The sequence below is a fragment of the Narcine bancroftii genome, chromosome 9 (assembly GCF_036971445.1).
Source record: "Narcine bancroftii isolate sNarBan1 chromosome 9, sNarBan1.hap1, whole genome shotgun sequence".
Lineage (NCBI taxonomy): Eukaryota > Metazoa > Chordata > Chondrichthyes > Torpediniformes > Narcinidae > Narcine > Narcine bancroftii.
The window spans coordinates 36,767,353-36,792,004 of NC_091477.1; the positions used below are offsets into that span (position 1 = coordinate 36,767,353).

The 24,652-nt window shown below is 39.7% G+C and overlaps 1 protein-coding gene across 4 annotated transcripts in view; it reads right to left on the reverse strand.

Moving 5' to 3' along the window:
• The window catches only part of LOC138743430 (SH3 domain and tetratricopeptide repeat-containing protein 2-like), an 86,445-nt gene that overhangs the window by 34,566 nt on the left and 27,227 nt on the right, over positions 1-24,652 (reverse strand). For all 4 annotated transcript variants that reach the window (XM_069898817.1, XM_069898816.1, XM_069898818.1 and 1 more), the window contains 5 exons: positions 16,458-16,568; positions 15,129-15,227; positions 10,038-10,165; positions 8,065-8,170; positions 4,840-4,983 (listed from right to left, as the gene is read on the reverse strand). In XM_069898817.1, coding sequence (XP_069754918.1) covers positions 4,840-4,983; positions 8,065-8,170; positions 10,038-10,165; positions 15,129-15,227; positions 16,458-16,568 — 588 coding nt within the window. The remainder of the gene's footprint in view (positions 1-4,839; positions 4,984-8,064; positions 8,171-10,037; positions 10,166-15,128; positions 15,228-16,457; positions 16,569-24,652) is intronic.

Sequence of the window (24,652 nt, forward strand, 5' to 3'; positions counted from 1 at the left end):
TTGCTCAGTGGTGCATTAAAAACAAAATCACAGATTGAGTAGGTTGCACAGTTAAGGAAGAGAAGGAATTATTTTAATTACAATTAGGTTACATTCTCCAGTCAGACACTCTGGTAAGATACGTCACTTCCAAAGCCCATATGCTGAGAAAATCCAAGAGAGCGATCTACTATTTTCCCATCAACTCTCATCAATAGGTGGACCACTGGAGAATCAGCAAGCCTAGTGCTCAAAATCAGACTGGCAAATATCAGCATTTGAAGCATCTTAAAAGGAGTGTCAACTGAGATGTAAATTGATATTAACTGTCACAACATTGTTGGTTGGAGAAGGACAGTAGTTCTCAACTCTTTTTTCCCCCCCCCCTACTCACATACCACCTTCAGTATCCCTTACCGACCACAGAGCACCTATGGCATAGGATTACTTAAGGTGATATGTGAGTGGGGAAAAAAAAAGTTGAGAATCACTGGAGTAGGGGAATGAGGTTAAAAAAATTAAACAAAAATGGGGACCTTGTCATCAAATTGTTGCAAATACACACATGGGTCTTTTTAAGGAGACATAGTTTTCCATGCAAATAACGCATCTGCAAAACAGGAACATTGATAAACTTTAGACTTGAGTTGCCAGCCGGGATGCTGAGAAGAGAGAAACTCTATTTAATTCCTCTGAACCTCAGTCTCTCGCTTTGCTTCTCCCCACCTCCACTTTGATCATCATTCATTTTCTTTCATCCTTTTTGGAGAACTTTAAGGATTGCCAGAACACATCATTAAGGAGCACGGGATGATAGATCCTTACCAGTGTAAAAAAAAATGTCTATTTGGCTCTCACCCAGAAAAGCAATAAATGAAAGGAATAACATTATATTCAGTAGGTTTTCTAATCTCGTGATTTCCCATGTTTCCCACTATACTATGATACTTGACATAATAGTATGCAAATATCTGAAAAATGGCAGCCTGATGAAACCAACTAAAGCTCCTCCAAACAATCAAATAAAAAGAAAGAGAGGAAGATGTTCTACTTCAGTCGCATGTGCCAAGTGTACAATAAGGTGGCTTCTTGAAAGGATGGGAGTAAGGAGGCATTGGGGCTCATCGTCAAGGAAGTGCAAAGTGGGGTTTGCAAAGACTGCTGTTTTGGTGTTCGGGGCAGGAAAGAGGAAGCTTATAATGGAAGGGCTTGAAGTGCTTTAAAGATGGGAGGGAGGAAGGAAAGGAGGGAAAACTCCTCCTTCCATTCAATAAAGATTGCAGTTGGAACCTGTTAACTACTACATTCATTTTTCTGCCAACTTTGCGGTGTCTTAAATTTTAAAATCACAGATGCTAAATTCCACAATTCAATTCCACTGTGGACAATACTATTCACAAATCTTCTGATCGTAGCTTGGTACATGCAACTCAGGACTAATTTCTACTTTGTGTTGTTTTGTCAAAGAATATACAAGGACAATTTCCTCTTACTTTATTTATAAGGATAAAATTATTTTTGTACAATTTGGTAACACTGTATGAAGCGAGGTACATATTCCAAATACTTTTAGTATGCCATCAAATATTCAAAGATTCTGCAAAATGGAATTTAGCACAACTGATTCTGTTCTTGCAACCTTTATCAGCAAATCCCTGTGTAATTAAAATAATCCAACCCTTGGAAAGCCTCATTAAAAATGAATGAAAATAGTGCACTCTCATCGGTTTGGATGGAGGCAGTAAATTCCTCCACACCATTTCCCACTTGTTGGGTAAACCTCAGCAATAAATGCAGTGGCTTAACAAAAATAAAGTCTGATGGAAGACATCAGCATAAATGGAACACCAGACAATCCTAAATTTTGCGTCTCCAAATGGTAGCTTTAGTGTGTCCTGCCTCATTCTCTTTTGTAATCAGTTAACTTTCCAAATAAAAACAAACTGTTTATGCACATTATTTCAATACGATAGGATCCTATTTTTATTCAGCCACTGGGAAACACTTTGACCAAGAGGAGGAGAATTTCTGTCCTACTGGAATTCTGCACCTTCAGGCCAGCCACTCAGAATGCAGTGGCAGCTATCATTTCTGTGGAATATTGTGATAAGATCTAAAAATCGAAACTGTGCCAAGCATGTGATAAATTGCCCAGTAAATGTATTTCCTAAGCACAGAAATTGAATCATTCTAGTTCCAATTCTTTTTTTTTGTTGCCTTGAACCCTTGTCATTTTCCCGGAATGCCTTCAGGGTAAACTGCACTGCAGGCATTCTGGGACCAATTCAGGCTAGAAAGTGTATTGAATACCGTAATTTTCTTGGTGCTGCCTGTTGTCCTGCTCTGCCTGGGTGGACCACTGCCTGCTCTCTCCCACAGCCCATTGTCCTGCTCTGTTTTGATGGTCCACTGCCTGCTCTCTGTTGCTTTGGGCCTAACCACCACACCTAACCTGAACCCCAACCACAGCCTAATCCTAATCCTATCCCAAATCCCACAACTAACCCCAAGGTGTGAATACAAGGTCACCCACAATGCAGACAATAACTTTACACCAGGACACATAGAAATGCACCAAAAGCTAGAAACAGGCACAGGTTTCATGGCACATGGGCCAATCAAAAGTGGCAGTTTATAGTGGCACAGACCTCTGAGATAAACCAGTGAGCACAAGAGGGATGATTATCCTGCTGCCTGCATATTGACAAACTAACTTGAACCCTAACACTAGGGTTTGCCAGACTGTGAGCAAGCTGGTCTGTGGGTTTGTCCTCTTTGAACAGTCTGAAGCCCACCACCCTACTCCCCCACCGACAGCCCACTACCAGCCTGCAACAATAGGTAATGATAATTAGTAAGGGATTACTTAAGGTGGTACGTGAGTGGAAAGAAAAAGTTTGAAATCTCTTTTGATCAATACTTGCAGTGGATTTTTTCACGACGCTCTTTTATAAATTCTGTATGTTTTATTAAATTGTCCATGTATTTTCCATGTATTTTCCCCCCACACTTCTATAAATTGTCCGTGTATTTTCCCATGCTCTTTCATATTGTGCACATGTGCTTTATTCCCATGCTCTTCTATTAATTGTTGTTTTAATAAAAGTAACATCTGATAGCAAACTCTTGTGTCCAGTCTCACGAACCTGACACTTTCTCAACATAACAGTGATCAGCGTGGGATCCAACAGTGTTACTGTCAGCGTTACCAACCTGGCATACAAAACCGGGGGAATATTTTTGAGCCAATTTTTGTGAAAAACAAGTGGGTCTAACATGCCATCAAATACATTATGTTATATGTGACATTAGACCCAGATGCCGACACTGTTGAGTTGCACATCCCTTCTGTTTTGTTCACAGAATGCTGTATAAAATGATGGACTGAAATGGAGGTTTGCAATTCGGCTCATTCCAATGTGAACGACCAATGTCAGGACATTGGAGACTGTTCATAATGGTAAAATCCCACCAAGACTGTGTAAAAATCATACATGTCGCAGAGATAAACTCAAATTTGTTGCCAGTGCTATTCAGTTGCTGTTGAACAGACATACCTGCAGCACAGTAATTAAACAACCGGGGGAGTGCCTTCAACCTCCACAACTCACAAATCCACCTGCAGTCTGAAGGTGCTTACAGGGAAATGCTCTTTAACCCTACTTCTCGGGCCACAACATGGTAAATTCAACAGTGTCACTATATTGATGGGATTTGTAATTGTCAAAAAGCGTTACTGCATTTCTATACTGCCAACTATCCCTTCAGCCTCCAAGATCCATGCTCCAAAATCATTTTTCTAATTTTCTGAATTTCCTTTCTTTCCTTCCTTCCTTTCTTAAATCCTCCCTTACTAAACAAAATATTTTAAAATATTCTGTGTGCTCAGAGTCAAATTATGGCCATTAATGCTCTTGTGAAACAGCCAGGGATAATTTTCCAACAAAAAAAATTTATAAACGCAATTCATTGTGAATATAATTTTTGCAAAACATCTCTAGCCAACAAATTACTTCCAAAGCCAAATGTGACTTGCTCAAAGCGATAATAATTGTCACTTTATTTGATCAGATGTACTGGCTTTGGAGGTGGTGCAGAGGAGGTTCACCAGGTTGATTCCAGAGTGGAGAGATTGAATCACCTTGGACTTTCCTCTCTGGAATTCAAAAGAATTAGAGGGAGCATGACAGAAAAAAAAATGAAAGGGATAGAGAAGATAAAGAGGGGGAAGGCTGTTTCCATTGGTGAGTGAGTCATGCGCTCAAAGTTCAAGGATGAGGAGGAATGGCTTTTCCCAGAGAGTAGTGAATCTGTGGAACTCTTTGCCCAAGGAAGCAGTTGAGGCTGCTTCATTGAATACATTTAAAATGCAGTAAGATTTTTTCTTACACAGGGAGTTAAGGGTTACGGGGAAAAGGCAGGTAAGTGGAGCCGAAACCACAGCAGTATTAGCAATGGCAGAGCAGTACTGAATGGTGGAGCAGGCTCGACGGGCTAGATGGCTACTCCTCCTCTTTTGCCTTGTACATCTGTATCATAGAGCAGCTACCAAGTGGTTGGTTCAGGTGCTAATTCATGAATTAGGTCATTACAAATTCAGGTAATTACGAAAAGTCAAGCCATTTGATTCATTCAGATTTCAGATAACAGAGGTGGCAGATCAGGAAGTAATGTCCTTACATTTCCAAGTATGTATTTCTGGTTTCCAAATATAATTTCTCTCTTTGAAAATGGGATTCAGCAAAAAGTACTAATTTTTGAAAAACATACTCTGCCCTGAACTTATTTAATCCTTTTGGTGTCCATGCTTTTCTATTTAGTGTTAATTCCTGGTTCCATAATCCACCTTTCATTACTTACCTTCCTGTAACAAAAGATCTAAATACATCAATGACAAATGTTCCTCATTCACTTCAACCTCAATCTTCACATCTTCCACGAGTGTTAAATTCAACCAGAATCGTTGGTCCAACAACAAGTTCTCCAAACACCGATGCACAAACCCTAGATGAAAAGATGAAGATGGGGTTAAATGATCAACATTTTTGCTCAAGAGAATGTCAATCTTTATCAATAAAACATATACAGAGTTGCCAACTAAGTCTTTTCTCACCTGAAGGCATTAGTTCATCTCAAGATACGTGTTACTGAGTTCTTGATACTTTCAGTTAAGTAGGCATCTTTCTGTGTAACCTAAAACTGTTCTGCCTTGGATTGCACCATTGTAAGATCAATGTGCACTTTCTATGAGGATCTCTCAATAATAAACATGGTCACAGATCCTATTTTTGATCTCCCTCGACATTTGTGGATGTGGATTTTCAGACTGGCTACTTTTTAAGGATCACGTGGCTCTACAAATAAAACCAATTGATTTTGTTTTTAAGTATTGCCAACTGTGATTACAAAAATCACAGATATTGGCATGGATCTTGCCCACAATTCTGCCATCATGATTTAGCAAAGTTTCAGGCCAGTGCACAAGTCCTAACCCTACTGGCTGAAATCCTTCAGTGAATTCCCTGCTGCACTTTGCCACCAGTAAAGCAGAAGTTCCCTGGAATTACTCAGCACTGAAATTCAGTGCTTGAAACGCTTCCTACTGCTATGGGATGCAAGATGGGAATAAATTATATTTCTTTAATTATTTATGCTTGCAATAATATTGTTATATTAACAGTCTGGGTGTTTCTTTCATAATTTAATTGTTTTCTTGCTTTTTGGAAAAAACCTCATTAGTTTTAACATACAGCAAACCTGGTGGCACAGCACTGCTGCCTGTCCAGGGTTTCAGTTTGTTTTTTGTGGTGGATGGAGTGGTTTTTGTCCAGCTGCATGATCTGATTGCATTACACAAGGCCCTCTGGCTACAAGAACAGTCTTGGTCAGTAGGGCTGCTTTTTATTTTGACAGAACATGGCACAATACATAGCAAGGATGCAATATCCTGGCTCGTAGATGGCTGACCCCACTCAGCAAAACTCTGGTCCCATTGATAGAAATATTCATTCTTTTTTCACTGGAACCCTGTCCCAGAAATTAACTGGGAACTTACTGGGACAGGGTCCAGTGGAAAAGGAACACTGTCCGAACGCTTACGTCATTTCACGCCGGGGATTAATAGCCTCTACTCCTCTACTCACATCCCTGGTGTTTGCTGATAAAACAGTGGAAAAGGGACAGCAGAGTCATCCATTTCCAGTAGAAGGTAGAACACTCCGATCCCCGGGGATCAGAGGAAAAGCAATTAGTGTTCCTGTTAAGGGTGATCCAGTGGAACCAGCACAAAGGGCTTCTTTTCCCTGGACGCTGCACAGCCAATCAACTGGGATGCTATTATAAAAGGAGATAGTGAGTGAGAAAGACCAGACTGGATTAATTTCCTGTTCAAAAATTTACTGCCCTTTAAATGTGTAAAAACATTGTCTATTCAACATTGTCTAACGGTTCTTCTGTTGGCTTTTATATAGGCTGATTACTGTACAAGAGTGATCCAAGAATCCAGTGCTGGAAAAAGAAATCACTCCATTAGTAATAATATCACCGACACTTTTATAACAAATATTCTCCTGCAGTTTTTAGATTCATCTTTGGCATCCTAATGGAAAAACTTCCTGCTTCTTTGAACAATATTTTTTTTTGTCAAGTATGCTACCTTTAATCCGACAGCTTCTGGGATTCAGGTCCAGTGGTCGAAGGAGACCAGGCAGCTGATGGCGGGGGCTTGAGCTCAGCATCGAAAGGCCCCTGGCAGCTGGACCATATATGCAGGAATTTATGTCGTCCATGGGAGAGGTGCAAACAGCAGTGGAGGTGCATGATCCTTGACCACTCGCCTCTCCGAGGGACCTTCTTTCTGCTTTCATTTTTTTTTCCCCAAGGTGGCACCAGAGTGTGTGGCAACTCTTTTACAGCCATGCAAAAGGATGTTTTCATGGTCTTTCAGTATATGCGACAATAATAAATACATTTAAATAATGATTTTAAAAAAGCCCAATAGTTGCTGGAAACCTCAAATTTAAAATTAAACTACAAGGTAACATCTCTGGAGAAATGAAACAGATCAATAAAATATTGATCTGTTTAATATCCTTTTCCTCAAAAAAATACAAACCTTTTCCTCTCTCCACAGATTCCACTGCCTTCCTCAATTTCTGATCTGGCAACAAGCCCGATTGAAAACCAAGCGCAATGCCAATTTTATAATTACAATAGTGCAAGTCTGTGTTTGTTTTGATAACAGTTACAAGTTTCATAAATAGTCTAGTGTTTGCTAAACAAAGACTACGACAAATCTGGATTCAGCTTCCAAATAGATATTTGATATCTCTCAAATAATAAATTGGAGAGAAGATAATTTTTTGAATATCAACACCAAGACTTCAAGAGGAGCATTTACCATCTGCTAAAATAAAACACAACCAGCACACAAGGATCCCCATTAATTGAGCTCACGGGAAATAGAGGAATGCAGCTAAGTCACACTGAGGTAAAGATGGTTTCATAAAAATCTATTTGTGCAGTTTAGCATCAGCTCAACTCTGAGATTGTTATGGCATTGAAAAACCTGTTTATCTCTGTTAAGTAAACGAGTGAAGTTGAAGGTAGATTGTTTGTTTTAATTTTACCCTTTTTCTTTTGCTGATGGGGCAGGAGCCGTACTTTGGAATGAGGATTTTGAATCCCACAAATGATGATTTGATATTACTGTTGGTGATGCATTAAATTACTTTATGTATACCTCAATAACAACATATTTGTAACACTGGCACAAACCAAGTCACAGAAGCGGCCATTTTTGTGGCAGTGCCAGGAAGTGTGAGTGAATCTGACATTACAAGCCTCTGGAAGCTTGTTCAAGCTTTATTCATCAACATCTTACTGGTACAGATGTAACAAAAGACATTGAATTGTAACACATGACGGCACCTTGCATAAAGTAAATGTCTGGTTTTTTTTTCTCCTTTCACAACCCTCCTCCGTCGCCCTACTATTTCACCAATTCTCTTCCCTTTGGATTCCACTGAATGCATTGACAAATAACTGTTATTTTTTTTTCCTTTCTGGAATAATAAGCCACCATACCTAGGGAAAGATAAGTTGTAAATTTCCACATTTCCTCAACAGTCTTGAAGGTGAGAACAAAGAGGTCCTTTTCTGCATGAATTGAAACCAGCCGTGATGACAATTCCTGCAAAATTCAAAACATCAAAGTGGAATTGCAAACTAGGAGAGATTAGGGGATATTTTTTTCAATAAAAGCTCAGCTGTTCTGTATTGCTTCCTGAGATAATGCAGTAATTGTACAGTAAAACACCCTGAGAGTTGTACACAGCAGATAGTGATTGAAAGACAATTATTTCACGGCTTCTCATTCAGCTCAGACATCATGGATTGTCTTAAAACAATGAGATGTTTCTCCAAAATTCCTTTGATTTCCCTATTCATATCACGTCCTCGTCACTTCTTTCCCACCAACACACTGCATGCCAGGGACGAGTGATAAGCAGTGCACAGATTCCCCAATAAATAAATATTATATTACACAAGGTTACTGAGCCATGAGTATCTGCTCTGCAGCAAGTCGATGTTTATTCCTGAACACTGGTGACTGTAACATTGCAACCTTCATTTTTAAAAATGGTGTTGCCTTTATATAAATTATTTTTACTTATTTTAAAGCATAGCTGTAATACCACTATTCTGACAACTTGCGCTTTAGGCCCTGAAAATAAAAAAAATATTCAAAATGTGGAAAATAAAAACAAATCCTGAATCAGAGGATGAGAAAGCAGGAGGCGACAACAAATTTGATAAGTGAAGCTTTAAATGAAAAGAAAAAGGTTCAGAAAGTAGATTTCAGTGTGTGTTTGTGTGTTGGAAGAACAGCCCTCTAATGCTGGCAGGAGAATATTTAAGAGGCCCGTTGAAAGGAATGGAGAAATCAGGTGCTGGGTCCTTCACGTGGCAAGAGGACCTTTTGGTTCAAGGAGGGGTGGAAAGAGGGGTTGCCAGAACATGGGTACTGCACTAGCCAAAACTGTGCTGGGTGAGGATTAGTAACAAGCTGAGTTTTTCTTAAGGGAGATTCAAACAACTTAATGAAGGTAAACATGGGTCTAGTAGCTAATTCATAAAACTTAGGAATCTTGGAAAAGGGGAAGATGTAAATGAGATGTAGCAAGGATAGATGTTCTGGTCACAGTGAGGCACTTTAACAGAGAATGACATGGTTAGTGTAACGGTTAGTGCAATGCTAGTACAGTGCCAGTGACCTGGGTTCGAATACAGCACTGACTGTAAGAAGTTTGTACGTTCTCCCCCTGTCTGCGTGGGATTCCCCTGGGCACTCTGGTTTTCTCCACCCTTCAAAATGTATCGAGGGCTATAGGTTCATTGGGAAATGGTGGGGGGGGGGTCAGGGGGGCAGAGAGGAAAACGGGCTCATGGGCTGGATATTACACAAATTTCAGCTTCTTTGTCACAAAATTCACCAAAGGAAGCTCATTTTGATTTTGTTCTCCCCATTTTAGTTGATGTCAAAAAAAAACATGTTAACAGATAGTTTAATGTTATGTCCATTGTTCTGCTTCATGGGCAATATATATGCAAAATATTAACAATAACCTGCTCTCATGGCAAAATGACAGCTTGTGGCAGCTCACCACCAGGCAGGCGAACCGGCCCCACTTGTAAGCCACGCGGCGGGGCAGCCGGCCAAAATGGCGCCATCAGGGGTTTTCCCTACCTCCCAGCACAGGCCTCGGGTACGCTAGGGTACCACGTGACGCCCGGGTGACGTCAGTGCCCTCTGCCAGGTCCGGGCTGGGAGTATAAATGCAGCCCAGCAGCCTGCAATAAACTAGTCTGCTCACTGAGCTCAACCCGTCTGGTTGTGTGTGTTATTGCAGGAGCAGAGTAGCTGCCGCGACAAGCTTTTCCTTCCTGTGATGATATGACTCCCTACTATTTTCCATCTCTCCAACACCACTGTTGAATTTTAATATGGCTGTAAAATATTCTTCTTATTTCAGCAACATTTGCATTATATGTCTTACATTGAAAAGTATCCCAACGTCTTTGGTTTCACTTTCCAGAATGCACAATCTCCTTCTTGTGGCCTCTTGAAGCTCATGATCAACAACTCCAGTTTTTTGTCTGACAACTCTGTAGGATAATGTCACGTCTGGAAAAATATAAAAATCAATTCAGTGCAATATGGCTTTCTCTCACATGTCTTAGTTCCTCTTTGTAATACAACCTTTTTTTTTTCTGAACCAGGTTTTTCAATTAACCAAAAAAAATACCACAACTCTTTCTCACATATTTGTACATGTTTCTGACCAATTAGAACTCAAATTTTGGTTCAACTGTATTTTACTATTCCAGATACACTGGAAGAGTCAATGCTGCATTTTGATGGTGAAGAATTCTCAGACAGATATGCTGAAGAGAATTTGTCATACAAATGCCCCAGAATTTGCAGGAATATTTTAACACTTACTCCTGGAACTGCTGACCTTCTCCACACATTTGGAAGTCTCAAAGTTTCTGATCAGCTGCTGTTGGTTTGGCTAAACTGACTGCACTAATGATTCAGGAATAAGCTTAATTTTTAATTAAGGGCTCCTGATAAATGTCGGTGTGTGAAGCAATAGCTGTTGAAGGTACAGCCTACATTGGGGGAATGAATTAAATAGGAAAACAGCATGAACAACACTTACACAAAGTGAATAGCAGCAGTGAAAATGCTTCTCCATTGATTTCAATGGAAGCGAATGGCTTGGAAGAACAGAGGAGGTTATATTTTTAATTTTAAAAAATATTTTTATAGTCTAATTCTTTAGGAATGCTGTTATGAGCCCAGAGGACTCCAAACCCCCAGCAGCAATAGTTATTCACCAAGACAAATGGTTACTTAAACAAAAGTTGCTTTTAATTATCTTTAAACATGAAAACAGGATCAAACTTTAACTTATTATTATTAACTAACCGAACTTAACCCACTTCTAATTCTAGGCGCATGTGTGTGTAATCTGTGGGCGCAAGTTTAGAAAGTTCTTTGATTCACAGTCCAATCTCACTTCTCATTCCTCCAAGTTCACTGGTTGCAGGCAATTCATAAACTGTGCAGAGAACTTAACATTTATAAAGTTCATCAGGCTTTGGTGCTTGAAAGGTAAATGGTTACCGTTCAGGATGGTTCTTGCCTGTTTTCAGAGAGATATTTATTGTTCCTGGACACAAACTGATTCCTTTTAATCAGCCACATCAGTGTCTTGCCAAAGAAACTTTCCCCATCAGGGTTTTCCAGATGATAACCTTTTTCTTTCAGGTCACCACAGAGTTCCTTTTTGTTTCTCTTATTTCAAGTAAAACATTAGGCAGCCAGTCCCCTCCTCTTGTATGGACCACAACGGCATTAATCTGGCTGAACTAAGCACTCACAACTCGTCTTCAAAGTGGGATTTTTTTTTTTCCCACAAGCTTTCCAGTTTGTCCTGTTCCATTCCCAGCTATTACTGCTGAACTGATCTCTCTCTGACAAAAAGCCTGTTTGACTCTCTCTACTTGCAAAACCACACGACCATTTTAGAACAGCAAACTGCACTCCAAACAGCCTGTGGCTCCAATCTACTCCTCTGATCGCTTTCATCTGTTGATTTTCAAAACAACAATCCATTGGTGAAGTCTCTTGGGCACTGCCCAAAGTTTTTGCAGACCCCCAGGAGCCGCATTGTCTGGCTTGAGCAGAGCTCCATTATTTTAAATGAGATCCGTTCTGAAGTATTTGCATGTGACCTGCACTAAAAAAAAAACCTGCCACACTATCTTCCAAAATCATACCTACATACAACACAAAACATAATCTGTCATAATGCCAATATTTTGAAAATTTGACAATCAAGACATGTGGTTCAGCCAGTGGTCAAAGTTCTATTTGAAGTTGATTGGAGAACTCATTCTCCCTCACCCTTTCTCGTGATTCAATAATTGTGAAGAAGGGCACACCGAGATCATTACAAGCAACTAAGCCAGCTGTGGTCCATTGGTCCACAGGAAATCATGGTAAGTCAGTCCACTGTCTGCAAATCCCAGGCTGTTAAGAACGAAACCTATCTATAATGTTACTATAATATAATTTGTTTGATTGAGAATACGGAGTACCTTGGATGAAATTATATGATTTAAGTATAATGTATTTTTTTTACTTTTAACATGCATCCTTATGTGCTCTATATTTTTCTCAATGTGGAATTTCAATGCCATTAAAATATTGAAAAAGAATGAAACCTATCCACATTAAGAGGTGATGCAAGAACTTATTGAAAGAAGGGAGGAAATCAGAGACTACAAGTTGTTGAATGAATTTCCATCAACTAATTAATAGTATGTTTCACTTTACACATGCTTGGTCACATTATGTTTTCATAATTGAACAAGCAGGTTCGAATTTAAGGGAAAAACAATAAAATCCAACTTTTGGTTAGAAAGTATTCTGCACTGTGGGCCAATCAAATCATAAAGTGATGACACCACTGAAGCAAGCCATTCAGCCCATCATGTCCAAGCCTGCTCTCCATCAGAGTAATGACTGGAGATGACTAGATCTTCATTTTAAGATACTCGTTTGGAATTTTCCAATCAGATGATCAACAAAGCACCTTTCAGATGGAGTCAGAAATAGCACACTGAATTTACCTTGTAAAGCTAAAGGATGTGGGAGCAGAGGAGGAAATAGATTACTAAGTGGTCTTCAAGCAAGAGGATCTTCACTTCCATTAGTCATTGCAAACACAACTGAGAGAACTGCTCACCAGACTTTAAAGAAGAAGCTGGTATAGGAGTTGAGCACTCTATGTGTAATCTGATGTGCAGAAAGAAAGTCATAGCGTGTGGAATAATTTGGGTCTTGTCTGCTGCATTTCCAATTTCATACTAACAATTCCGAGTAGTTGTGCAATACAATTACTCTTTCGCTTATTGAACCAACAGTAATACTTGATTTTTATGCTTCAAAACATTTTTTGTGCAGTTGTACCACAAAATATTCATAATTTATCATGCCTTTCATTTTATCCAAGGATTCCAGGGCATTTTTCAGTAAAAAATTTTGTAAGCGATGGCAAAATGCACCATTAAAATAGCAAAGCTATTCAGTCATCAAATTAAATTTGACATCACAAAATAGTACAAATCTGAAAATCACAAGAAAGAATGCTGGAAATGTCAACAAAACAAGCAGCATTTGCAGTGAGCAAAATATGACTAAAACTGCAGATCAAAGACATTTTGTCTGGATACGCATCATACTTTTAACTTTTGCATGTCTCACACAATAATAAGACATTGAAGCAATTGCTTAGTTAAGAAGACACACGTTTTGAGCAGGTTAAAAGAAAAGCTATGAGCAGAGGTGATGAAAATTACAGCATTTAAGGGATTAGGGGACGATCTGGAGCCAGAGTTGGAAGAATGCAAATTACTTTCGGAAGAATTAGACAAGATTACTGAGGTGAGAAATGGTGAGGCCCTCAGAGGGATCTAAAAACAGGAATTGAATTCTTAAACCAAAACATTGCTCAATTAGAATCCCACATAGTGCAGAGTTGAACAGGATTTAGGGTCAGTTTACACTGACAAAAGGCAAAGGAGGAAAAACCCAACACCCAACCCCAACCAACCAATTTTCCCCTGCATCCGCTGCAACCGTGTCTGCCTGTCCCGCATCGGACTTGTCAGCCACAAACGAGCCTGCAGCTGACGTGGATATTGTTAGGTAAAAACATCATGAGCTGGGAATGTAGAGGGAGTCTCCCAGTGCTGGGCCGTAACAAGATGCAGTTGTGACCTTGTACTCTCAAGATAAGAGTGGGGATGACAAATTGATGTGCAGGAAGCTAGCAGAGAGGGACAGCAACAGTTTATTCATTGGACAATGTCATGGTATGATAATTTACTAAGTACGTATCCTAAGGTATATAAAAAACACCACTTGCTGATAACGGCAGAATGCGCCTTCTCCAACTAACACTGTTAGTTGCAAGTGTTACAATCCGGCAATAAAGAACAAAGAACCTTGATTTCGACTCAGTCTGGTGTTTGACTCACTCATTCATGAACAAAGCAGACCTAACAATATTTACCCCCTCCATAAATCTTCGTCCGCGAAGCCAAGCCAAAGAAGAAGAGACAGAGACACACAGCGTCGAAACGAACCCTGTGACCCAACCTGCCCACGCCGCCCAAAATGTCACTCCTGCCTACATCTCACTAACCCATCTTATCCATGTATCTCTCCAATTATTTCTTCAACATGGGTAGCAGAACTTGGAATGACCTCAACTTTACAAATAATAATAATGCAAGAGGTAGTTCAAGAATGTAGTGAACCAGAAAAATAAAAGTAACTGCAGCCTGAATCAAATGTAAATGAGCTGAAGAAAGAAAGAGGTCATAATATGCTACCAAAGGAAAAATAATGAGATCAGTATGATCATATGTTCACCTTCAGGTCAAAATCAAAAGTTGCCAACAGATTAGTTCTGCTTCAGACAGTGGCAAAGGAGAAGAACAGAATAAGTGGCTAGTGCTTGAAACCTGTATTGGGAATTAAAAGTGATGATCTGGCTTCTAAAGAGTCAGCTGGAAAAATTACTTTTTTTAAGGTATGGATGTCAACAATATGAAAGGAACAATGTAATGAGAAAGGCATGCATATAATCCTAAAATACTTAACCACATGATGCATGCATTTCATTGAGGTAGCTGAGAAGCTGACTCCCATTATTTTTTATCCATGCCCAAAAAGCATAATCAGGTATCTGAATATCTGATTTTGGAAGTTTGGTCTCCAATAATTGCTTCAGTGCTATTAATGTAGTGTGAAGGCCTCCTTTATGGAGAGCTGGGCACATGAATGTTTCCTATCTCATCTTTGTCACCAAAGGAACATCTATATAATCATGAGAGCCTTTCTCTGCCATTAACCTCACAGCGTCTCCTCCTCTTTGACTGCTGCGCTCCTGAAAAAGATTTGGTTGCATACCACATTTATAATAATAATAATAATAAATGGAGAAACAGTGAGTCTGTGAAACACATTGAGCTGTGTTGTATAAATATATTCAGTGCATGGTTTATGGTACCTTTAGGAAATTCCCGTTTTGCAGAGGATCCTAGTGAATGTTCTCCACATTCTACGTCCTGGTCCAGTGACTGAGATTCAGACCGATGCTCCCATTTACCTATAAATATTAATATTAATTAATTTGTTGAATACATTACTTTCTATATTATATATGCACCACAAATAGTTACTGCTATAAATAGAACATTTAAGGTGACACAGTTATTTGATGGCTACTGCGGTTTTAATTGGCTTTTTCTTCCATTATCAACACTGAGAACTGAACAAAATGCTTCCTTGCAGTAGATAGCCTTCACAATCTTCTGAATAGATTAGTTGACAAAATAAAGCATATTAACTTGGCAATTTCTTTCAAGTTTTTTTTCCCCAATATCACACCATTTTCAAATTGACTTTACTCATCTTGTTTGCCCAAGGATTCTCGTTGCCCAAGGTATAGAAAAATGGAACCAAGATTTAGGTGTCCAGCCCAACAGAGTGTTGAGGAATTTTTTTTGGTGAAACAAAACTCTTTTCTGTGTTTACTTGTATCAAGGTAGATCAGATCAAGGTGCTCTGTAGTTATTAAGGGTATGTGAGAAGAATACAAAAGGTTGAGAATCACTGGCTTAGTCCCTTTCACTTTCAATCCGAGTAGAGCAGATGATAAATAGGAAACCAAACAAATGTCTGTTTATATCTCTCAGGAAGAGCCAGGAATGAATGGAGCTCCCATTAACGAAATGGTGATCTCAATGTGGCCACTAATATCTGCAATCATTCTGCAACAGTTGCATTTCTATAATCTCTTTCAGTTTCAAGGCACAGCTAATCTTCAAAGATACAAGCTTCAATTATAACATTTAATGAGCCAGCATATTATTTACAAGTTCTAAGTGCAGGAATAAATAATTAAAATAATTAACAGAAGTTTACAGTGAAGGAACAAGATTACAAATTTCCATAAACAGTAATTTAAACCCAGCAGGAAGAGAATTTCTGGCTAGAATTTTACCTTTAGCCATGTGTGCAAATGGACAAAGTTTGGTATTGTCCTCCATTACCAATACCTGATTTCACTTTCTGTTATACTGTGAATTTATCACTTGTGACCTTTCCCCCTAGAGATACACTTTCATTGTGATAACTGGGACAAATGTTTTTTAATCTCAATGATAACAGGTGTTTGGAATCATAATTACACTAAATGGTCCAAGCCCTTGCTTCAGCAGTCAAATTAATGACAAAGTTCTTCAATAAATTTTATATTTATGATGTTCAGCGGCTGGAGCTATACCAAGCAATCACTTAAATGTTAATTGCACAGAGTATTTCTGTCTACTCTTACCAACTGCCATCTTCTTTCCATGTGCAGATCCTCCGTCTCTTTCAACAGACAGGCTCTGCAGATCAGACCAGTAACCTGAAGAGTTAAGAGATACAAATGGCGATTCTTTCTCTGTAAAGAAAGAAATGATTAGAATTAAACTAAAGTATTTACTACAGAAACAGTATCTGGCATTCTACTGAAGAAATTGGCCACAGAGCTGTCAGAACACGAATCGAGTGTGCGAGCTTTGCTCCAGGACTTCATATATAGTAACTTACCAATCTTTTACATTACATTTACATTATTAAGAAACTTGAAGATGGAATTCAAGCCCAGGTAACTATATTAAAGAATTTCAAATTCAATTTTCTTCATCCTCCTGAACACAGTCATGTTGACATACAATTTCACATTTTGCCCTCAATGGCCTCATCCTATGCAAGCATAATTTTTTTTTTTAAAAGAGCTCTTTTTCCTGGAAGAGATGCTCACAGTAGTGTGGCAAGAATGAACAAAGCCTGCACTTGTCCGACTGACGATGACTAGATCCATGAATGTTTCCAGCCTGCGAACAGTTGTCATCGATTGTTTATTATTTCTGAGCATTTCTCAAGACATAAGTCACAGGTACAGGATAGGTGAAGATAGCTGTGAAACCCAGTAAAGTTCAGCAGAAGGAAACTACTGTGTTAGTGTCAAAGATATTTCCCCGTTTCTTGAATACAAGTTTCTCAGAAATTTCAACAAGATATGCGAGGATAAAATACAGTACAATTAAAACATTTGCTTGGAGAAAACAAAATAATCCATGGATGCTTGCTCTAGTTTGCAATTGTAGGATACAATATCAAGATCATTCTTGCTCGATTATTTCACATGTTAACATTATATATGAGTATTCATACCAGTTTAGAAGATGGAAAAACTCAACATGCTGAATGCTTTATTTCCAAATGAGCACAGACATACCTCATGAGTGGATATGGGAGGGGTTCTCTAGAAGTTAATAAAGACTGATTTGGCAAGATAATAGACAAGAGGATATTGCCAGCACCCAAAAAGTTGAGAAGGATAAATGGCCTGAAACCCCGCTCCCCCACCCCACCCCCACCCCACCCCCTCCCCCACAAAAAAAAGCAAGAAGAGAACAAAATGACAGAGAAAACTAGCATGGTATTCAAATGATTGCACACCTTTTGACAGGCTGTTGCACTGTTGACATTCGAAGAGATCAAATTGATTCACGAGCATATGTAATAAGTGGCTTTTTAATGAGATCTAGATTAAACATGGATAATAACCTGAAAACATTACTGCTGACAATGTTTTCAAGAAAAATAGAGAAAGGAAAATATTGGAGCCGAGGGAGTGTAAGGTGATATTGCACAAGGACAAAAACCCAGAATTTGCATGAAATATTAGAAGTTACTCATATAACAGTTCCAAGTTTGGGCAGCAGGGTTGGCATAGCAGTTAGCACAGCACCTTTACAGAGTCAGCGGTCAGGACCAGAATGGGATTCAAATCCCATGCTGTCTGTAAGGAGTTTGTATGTTCTCCCAGTGTCTGCATGGGTTTTCTCAAGGGGCTCTGGTTTCATCCCACTGTTCAAAATGTACCGGGGGTTTAGGTTAATGAGGTCCAAATTGGGTGGCATGGACATGTGGGCCAAAATGGCCTGTTACCATGCTGTGTGTCTAAATTTAAAATTTAATTTTGTATTCTTGCGGTAGAGTGCAAGTTGTACCAATTCCACAGCACCTATATGGACAGGTGTTGGAGAAGATTTTTCAAGAAAGCTTTAATGGGTCGAAGAAGTCAATTTTCTCAATGGTGCATCAAGCTCTTTCAGTGGAACAAATAAACTATCCGTACGGTGGTTATGCTGCAAACTGAGGGGGGGGGGGGTTTTAAAAATGACACAAGTACCAGATGATGAGACACAAGCAATGTGACGAAAGTGCTCAGAAGACCTCTCTAGCTTCCTGATTTGGGCATATATTCCTATATCATCATTTCCTTTCCAAAAGATGTGTGGTAAGGTTGCTGTGAAGCTTCAGATCAGAAGGAGAGAGGACCACTTGGGACCACCCCCCTCCCCGCCCAAATCATCATGATTTACCGGGATCATTGTCTAAAGAGGGCTAGCAAAAGCAGTGAGGACCCTTACCACCCCACATCTACCAGCTACTACCATGGGAAAGAGATACAGAAGTACAAGACCTAGAACCACCAGACTGAGATACAGCTTCTTCCCATGGGTAGTAAGACTGCTGAACTGCTCATATAAACACTCCGTGACCACTGTTTATTGAACAATAATATTTATTTATTTTAATATTTGTATATACGTACTGTGCATATGTATCGTTTGTCTGTACGTGTGTTGTGCATTTGCAGTGTTTTGCACCAAGAAGTGGAGAATGCTGGTTCATTGGGTTGTACTTGTACAATCAGATGATAAATAAATGAATTTAAAATGGCCAATGGTGAAGCACCTTCCCAACAAGAAATCCATTTCTACCTTCTTATGTTAAAGGAAATGGGAAAGGAAGGTAGTTCAGGTATTTTCTCACAATCTCAGTTTAAAAATAAAATGAAACTTAATGGCTTAAAAAATATCATAAATCCTTCCCTGTCAGTGTGTTACGTTGCAGACCTGCAGCAATGGGAATTCACCAAAGCAATGTTTTTTTTAAAAAAAACAATATATTTATTAATAACTATAATATAACACAACAGAGAGAGAACAAATCATTACAGAATAGGTACAATTCTGGAAAGTCATTCCAAAATTAAGTCTTACAAATCCTGTGTCAAAATGCAGACTCTTACACTGATGCCCAGAAGTAATCACGAAGGAGGTGGAAAAGACTGAGTTACCGCACTGCTGAAAACTCACAAATCCTTGTCGAGTTGCTTGCTGAGAAATATCCTTTCGGATGAAAGATTGTCACAACTCCCTTTGTGTAGGGAAAAAGAAGGGTGATTTCCACAATGCTTCCAAAACCCAGGTACTGATCAGTTGAAATGACTGTTATTTTGGCCATGATCCGATGCAGCAATTCTCCTGCCTCCAAAACCCAGGTACAGGTTAATCAAAGTGACCTTTACTTTAGTCACAGTGTGGTTCACTAATTCCTCTGACAGGGAGATTCAGCTGAATTGTCCATTTCACACAAAGTCACTCCACCTCAGTGTTCCAGGAGATGGCTGGTGGTCAATAATGAGTGTTGTTTACTTCAGCGCTCTATTCACATGACTCTCTCACCACCTGCGTCCCTGGATAAAGGAACAAATATTCTTTCTTTTCCTCCAGAGTATTAACTTTGGGAATAGTCTGTACTAGATGTTGTCACTCAGTCTCTCCACAGCTGTGAATGGTTGCAACTGGTACTAGCCCTTAAAGTGGTACTCACACTAAATGAAAAAGGAGCTCGTAATAAGTGGAAATGCTTAATCTGGATAGGAGTACCTGGTTCTAGCATTTATAATACCTCTCCCTTCCAATAAAGTAAACATGGCCAAACTGAGTGATCTAGCATTTTGAGGTCACTTATTCTGAATTGATCCCAATTTATGCATCTCCAAACAAGACCTAAACCAAGACAACTGCAGAACCAAGGTTAAAATTATAAAAACAATAACCTACATTAGTCAATGTTCAAATAGAATGACAACAAAATAGTTGATATAATAATCAGAAACACACACCAATGTGGAGCAGGATCAAACCCAAGCAAACTAGTCAATTATTGCTAGCAAACAATACCATCTCATCTTGCTCACAGGTTCACTCGACACTGGTTCCTGCTGACATTGCTCAAGTTTAGGGCCCAGGCCCAGGGCAGCCTCAATGGATTGATATCACAGTGAAAGTTACTTTTGTTGCACTCCCCATCTTTATTCTTTTAAAGTCATGATTGCAACCACCAAAACACTCCACATGTAAGCAAAGCAATGCAACTGAACCAACTCATTTCTGAGCTTTACAATGGTGAAGGCAGCTTGTAACTACTGGAAACTAAATAAACACCAGCTTATTGCACGATAGGGATTAGAGCTGCACAGTAACTGCATTGAACTTACCAAAAGCTTATAGGGCTGCCAAATCTCATTATCTTATACATACCTTCACTAAAATTTTCATGGCACAGCCTTCTATCATGCATTGAGGTCAAGTGAGAAAGAATCTTTCTTTGAAAGGATAAATTGTTGGCAATGTATTATTAGCTTGCATTTTTCTTCATTGTTGATTTTGTGCTAAAAAGAATACTTCTGAGAATAGGAATGGGGAAATCGAGAAGTGCATTGGGTTGTGTTGGTCGACTCCAATGTCAGCAACCTGTTTTGTTGTACTGCCTGCTAATTTACACGAGTGCTGCACAGTCAGTACTAATTGTGGCGATGAGTGGCTCAGCAGAAGGCCAATGTCCTAAAAAAACGAAGCCAGTTTGTGCTGCTTAAAGGAGCAATGCGTCTGAGGCAGGTGCTGCCAGGTAGTCAGCTGAAGATGTTACATCACCTATTCTTAATGGAAAAGTTCTTCCCAAGAACATGTCCATCAGTCAACATCAAATATCCTGCAGACAGTGTGGGGCAAAGATGCAATGGATTGTGAGATGGTTCCCTGAGCAGACTGCCCAGGCTATCATTGCCAGAACTCACAAATTTGTGCACTAAAAGCTCGCTTGGCTGGCAGTGAGAGGAGCTGTTCCTGGTCAGATCCTTCCTGCATGATTGGAATCTCAAGCTTTCCTCAGGATGACTGCAATGAGGAGATGGCCTGCTGAATCTTTGTGGACTGTGCCCAGTATTTGCAAAGAAAATCTAGAGGACACAAGATGCTTTACAATCAACAGCCTGCTCATGGGGACACATACATTCCAAGGGACATCAAATGATGCTGAGAAATCATCAACTCAGTGAATGAGTCACTCGAGTTTGCTGAAACCTGTTGGTTTTCAATGCAGCAGGACACAGGAGGTCCATAAGTGAATGCTCACAACTAATACATTCCACGTTGTAGTGTATATTGACAGATGTACTGAAGCCCACTGCAGATAATACAAGTCAATTTGGAAGAGGACCAGTCTTGGGCCCTTCAGCTGCCAGACACTGATCTGGTGTAGAACATCCTCAAACAATAGGAGGGTGTATCACTGCAAGGAGCCACACATGGTAATAATACTCTGTACACTAAAATGTGCTGGCATTACAAATGTTTGGATCCAATAAGACCAAATATATAGACTAAATTATACTATGTATTCAAAGAGCCATGCATTTGTTTTGTGTGGTTTGTTTTTAAATTATTAGGTTTGTTTTTGAAATTAAAAACATGAGAAAATAAAAAAATTGGTCATGCTGGATTAGTGCAAGATGTGAAGAGATACAAATCATCCATTGTCTGGAGGGGTTGCCCGATCCCCAAACTCAAAAATATCATGACAGAAGGCCATGACAATCAATCTCTGGGCATCTGGTTGCATTCTTGCAACTCATTCAATTACATTGCATAAATGATTGGGGCCTGAGAATAGATCTTCAGATGCACATCCCAACAATTCACCCAATCTTTAGTAATGCCCCAGGGACCTGCCCATCCCTCACCCACCAATCTTTATCACTAACAATGCAAGCCTATCATGTTTAAATTTGGCCCACACTCAGACATTTTGCACTACTGCAAGCATTACACCCACAATATGTATGTAGTCACATGTTGTCCCACATTGCATTGCAGTGTACCACTGGATCTTGTGCATGCTTCTGTCAAGGCAGGGTGAGATGCAATTAGATGCAGCAACAGATGACCAACAGCAGCAGGGACAGTGCACAACCTTAAATGCACAAACAATGCTTTGTTTGTCATTAATGGAGCAAGTATAACCAAAGTTATGGTCAGCAGCTGTATTGAAAAGGTAGAGGTAGACTCCAATAGTGGGAGAGTCTAAAACCAGAGGGCACTAAATAAAGGGACATCTCTTTAGAACAGAGACAAGAAGAGTTTCTTGAATCTGAGGAAATAGGATGAAAGTTCACATTCATTGTCAGAGCACAGGCATGAAATCATGAACAACTCAGATTCTTTTACCTGCAGACCACACAGAATTTCTACTTGTATGCAACTGCAAACTGTATTCAAGAAAAAAACATCACACACGAGATAAATATAAACAAAGAAAAGTAACCAAATGGATTGTGAAAAACCGAAAAAAGTAATATATAATGGGCAAAGTCTTTAAATGAGTCTCTGACTGAGTCTGTTGTTGAGTCTGATGATGGAGGAGTACCAGCTGTTCCTGAACCTGGTGGTTCGAGTTTTGTGGCATCTATACCTCCTTCCTGATAGCAGCAGCGAGAACAGAGAACAACCTGATGATGATTGCTGGTGCTCCAAGATGGCAGCGTTCCATGTAAATTTTCTTGATGGTAGGGAGAGTTTTGCCAGTAACGTCATGGGCTGTGTCCATACCTTTGGAGGGCTGCCTGCTAAGAGTTTTTGGTGCCAGAGAAGGCTGTGGCGACCGTCATTAGGTACATTTAAAGCGGAGGTTGTGTTAGGTCTGCTTTGTTCATGAATGAGTGAGTCAGACACCAGACTGAGTCGAAATCAAGGTTCTTTGTTCTTTATTACCGGATTGTAACACTTGCAACTAACAGTGTTAGTTGGAGAAGGCGCATTCTGCCGTTATCAACAAGTGGTGTTTTTTTTATACCTCAGGATACGTACTTAGTAAATTATCATACCATTACAATGTCCAATGAATAAACTGTTGCTACCCTTCTCTGTTCGTCTGCTGCACATCATTCTTGTTAGTGCCAAGCTTATCTTGAGTGTACAAGGTCACATCTGCATTCTGTTACTCCTTAGTACTGGGTGACTCCTTCTCCGGTCCCATCTCATGATGTTTTTACCTTACAGTTGATAGATTCTTGTGTGGCAAGGATGTCATCGGTTGTGGAGAAAAGCCAGGAGAATGGGGTAGAGAGGAAAAATTACACAGCAATGATTCAAATGACAGAGCTGACTCAATGAACTGATAGGGCTAATTCTGCTGCCGTGTCTCATGATTGGGTTGTCAAACAATCACTTTGCATGTCATGCTCCTCCCTTAATCCGACAATTACTTCTGATTTATATAATCTGTTGGTGCGTAAACAGTTAGCTTTCAGCTTCTCCACTCACAATTCCAACTTAGTCTCTTTCTCCTTTCAGCCACCCAGGAATTTCAACCCAGTGCAGCAGAGGTGCAAGAACAGGAAGCTGCTGAAGACAAAGACTCAATGGACCTTTATTTCACACAAAGGCATCAGCTCACATTAAAATAGTGGATAGTCAAAAGGCAGTATGCATTTGTGAGAGAGGCAATCTGCAACCAAGTTAAGGTTGAGGGTAATGAATGTGCCACCTCTCAGGTAAGTGGATTTGCATACCAGTTCTGCTGCAATTGAGGACTTTGATGGTGCCAGATGTAGAGAAATGGTTGATGGTGCCTGAGTGGAAGAGACCTTGCATCCAAGGTACAAGAATAAGAATTCAATCCCAAACTTCTGCAGAGCTAAGAGCCCATCATTTCCAAAAGGATGAACACCTATATTAGTATGCATCCATGATGTCAGGCCCATTAGCTATTGGCTTTGGTCCCAATGGAAAAGAAGAATTGGTCAATGTTGGGATGCTGCAGTGGAAATTCACATTCCTCTCAACATGGCTGGGGAAAGCAGTTTTCAAAGTTTTAAGGTGCAACAGTGGTTCAATGATTTCTCCTCCAGTGGAAGAGTGTGAGACTCTGTTGGTCATGATCGACCATGGGTATTAAAGCCTCTGATAGACGCTGGTTTGTTTAGCAGTGTCAACTGTGGCTATGGAATCTGATCATGGAACAGTCGGCTCTGCCACGGTTGCTGCAATAAAGGGCATCATTGAATTGTTGTCCACTATGCTCTCTGCTCCTCAAACTGACTCAAGATCACGCTTTTGCCTCACTCTAGATGTTGATAAAGAGTACCCCACCATTTGTTGTGGTCGTCTGCTGTATTTTTGCAGCATCTGTTGATTTTTAAGGCTTTCATGCCAAGCTTGCAGAGGTCCTTAAAGCGTACATATACAAACACGTGTGTATGTACATGATGTACATATGCATATGATAGTTGATGACAGTTGACCAACTTCAATAAAGAGAATTTGGTTGAAAGCTTCATCTTCA